The sequence below is a fragment of the Protopterus annectens genome, chromosome 16.part0, assembly GCF_019279795.1.
Source record: "Protopterus annectens isolate FY-2018-M chromosome 16.part0, PAN1.0, whole genome shotgun sequence".
NCBI classification, from domain to species: Eukaryota; Metazoa; Chordata; order Ceratodontiformes; family Protopteridae; genus Protopterus; species Protopterus annectens.
In genome coordinates, this window is record NC_056750.1 from 227,159,956 (window position 1) to 227,161,545 (window position 1,590).

The following is a 1,590-nucleotide window of genomic DNA, read 5'->3' on the forward strand; positions in this document are numbered from 1 at the left end:
AATATCACACACAGACTCAGACACACACACACACACACACACACACACACACACACACACATCTGCTTCATCAAGCTATAATTTCAGCTTAGATGATATAAGCTAGTGACAGTAACCCTAACTCCTATGCAAGTGTAAGCAAACATCTAGCCTCAATAAATGCTTATTTTTTACTTCTTCCTATGCCATATTTCAATACCTTCTTAACCTATTATGTTTCATTTGTATAGCTAAACGTTTATTATTTAGTACAAGTGTTTTAAATTTATTATGTTATACTGACATAATATGATAACAAGGTAAAGTTTCTCATAGGGCTGCACCAATACTTCTGGGATAGTCGGCTTGTAACAACTATTACAGAAAAATTGCCAGAGCAGAAAATGGTTAAGTGCTGGAATAAAGTTTACAGTACAGTCTGGTAATTTCTGAACTATAGAAGATGCATGCTGTCCATTAAAATGCATCATCTTGTTCAAAGGTGTGTTTTAATAGAGCCTAGCATTTGTGTATATTTAGATCAAGTTCTTGTATAGTCATAGCACATCAAGTTCTTGTATAGTCATAGCACAGATGTCATTCACTGTGTCCTTCAGTGCACAATAATAAAATGCTGAGTCAGACAGCCGGATATTGGAGATATTTAAAACTACATGACTGTTGGAATAATTAAGGTCTGCTGAAAAGTGTCCATTTGTAGCCTTAAGTGTATATCTCCTCACATGAAGTCCAAGATACTCAATGGGTCCATTTGGCTTCTGCAGGTACCAAAATAAATTAGGCTCACTTATACTAGTTGCTGTGAAATTACATGACAATAGGGTATTGCCATATTCATAAACATTGTCAGTCAGCTCTGGTTGTGTTATTTTGTCTCCTTTTATACCTGAAAAGAATGTAAAGAAACAAGTTCAAAATGGTAACAACTACATTGGGGATCAATTACAGTCAACACTCAATGTATGCAACTGTACTATAATAATTGTAACTATTCCTTATAAATGTTACATTATGGGCATTTTGTGTGACCGTGGAGCTTACCTGTTAGTAAAGCAGCCAAACAGAGGCTGTATCTGAAAGGCATGTTGTTGATCTTGAAGTAATGTCTGCAGTAAAAGATAACCAAACATTCATGAACAATTCAAATGTTCGGAATCTGAGAATGGTAGTTAACCCTCCTTGTTGTACTAGCATCACTGACGAAAAGCAATGAAACTTATATATCGTTACTTCTGAAAGCATCAGCAATCATTTCCGCTTGCGGTTTGCTGTGTCATTGTTATTGTAGATTAGACTGAATGTATGAAATGAATGTCAGAAAGTTCACAAACAACTATGTCAGGAAGGGTGTGGGTATATTATTTGGCATGCAGACAAACTTCATTGCATGCCAAGCTGATTTATGGTGCTCATGACATTGTATGATTATTTCTGGAGGACATTAACGTTGTAGTAAACTTCATATTCTGTAACCAGCTTACACACACACACACACACACACACACACACACACACACACACACACACACACACACACACACACACACACACACACACACACACACACGCACACACACACACACACACACA

The 1,590-nt window shown here is 36.6% G+C and overlaps 1 gene segment (V, D, J or C); it reads right to left on the minus strand.

Annotated features, from left to right (window-relative positions):
• Positions 1 to 304: 304 nt before the first annotated feature.
• LOC122790426 lies at positions 305 to 1,220 on the minus strand. The segment is given in 2 exon segments: positions 305 to 886; positions 1,042 to 1,220. Coding segments are annotated over 2 exon segments (393 nt in total).
• Positions 1,221 to 1,590: the final 370 nt, after the last annotated feature.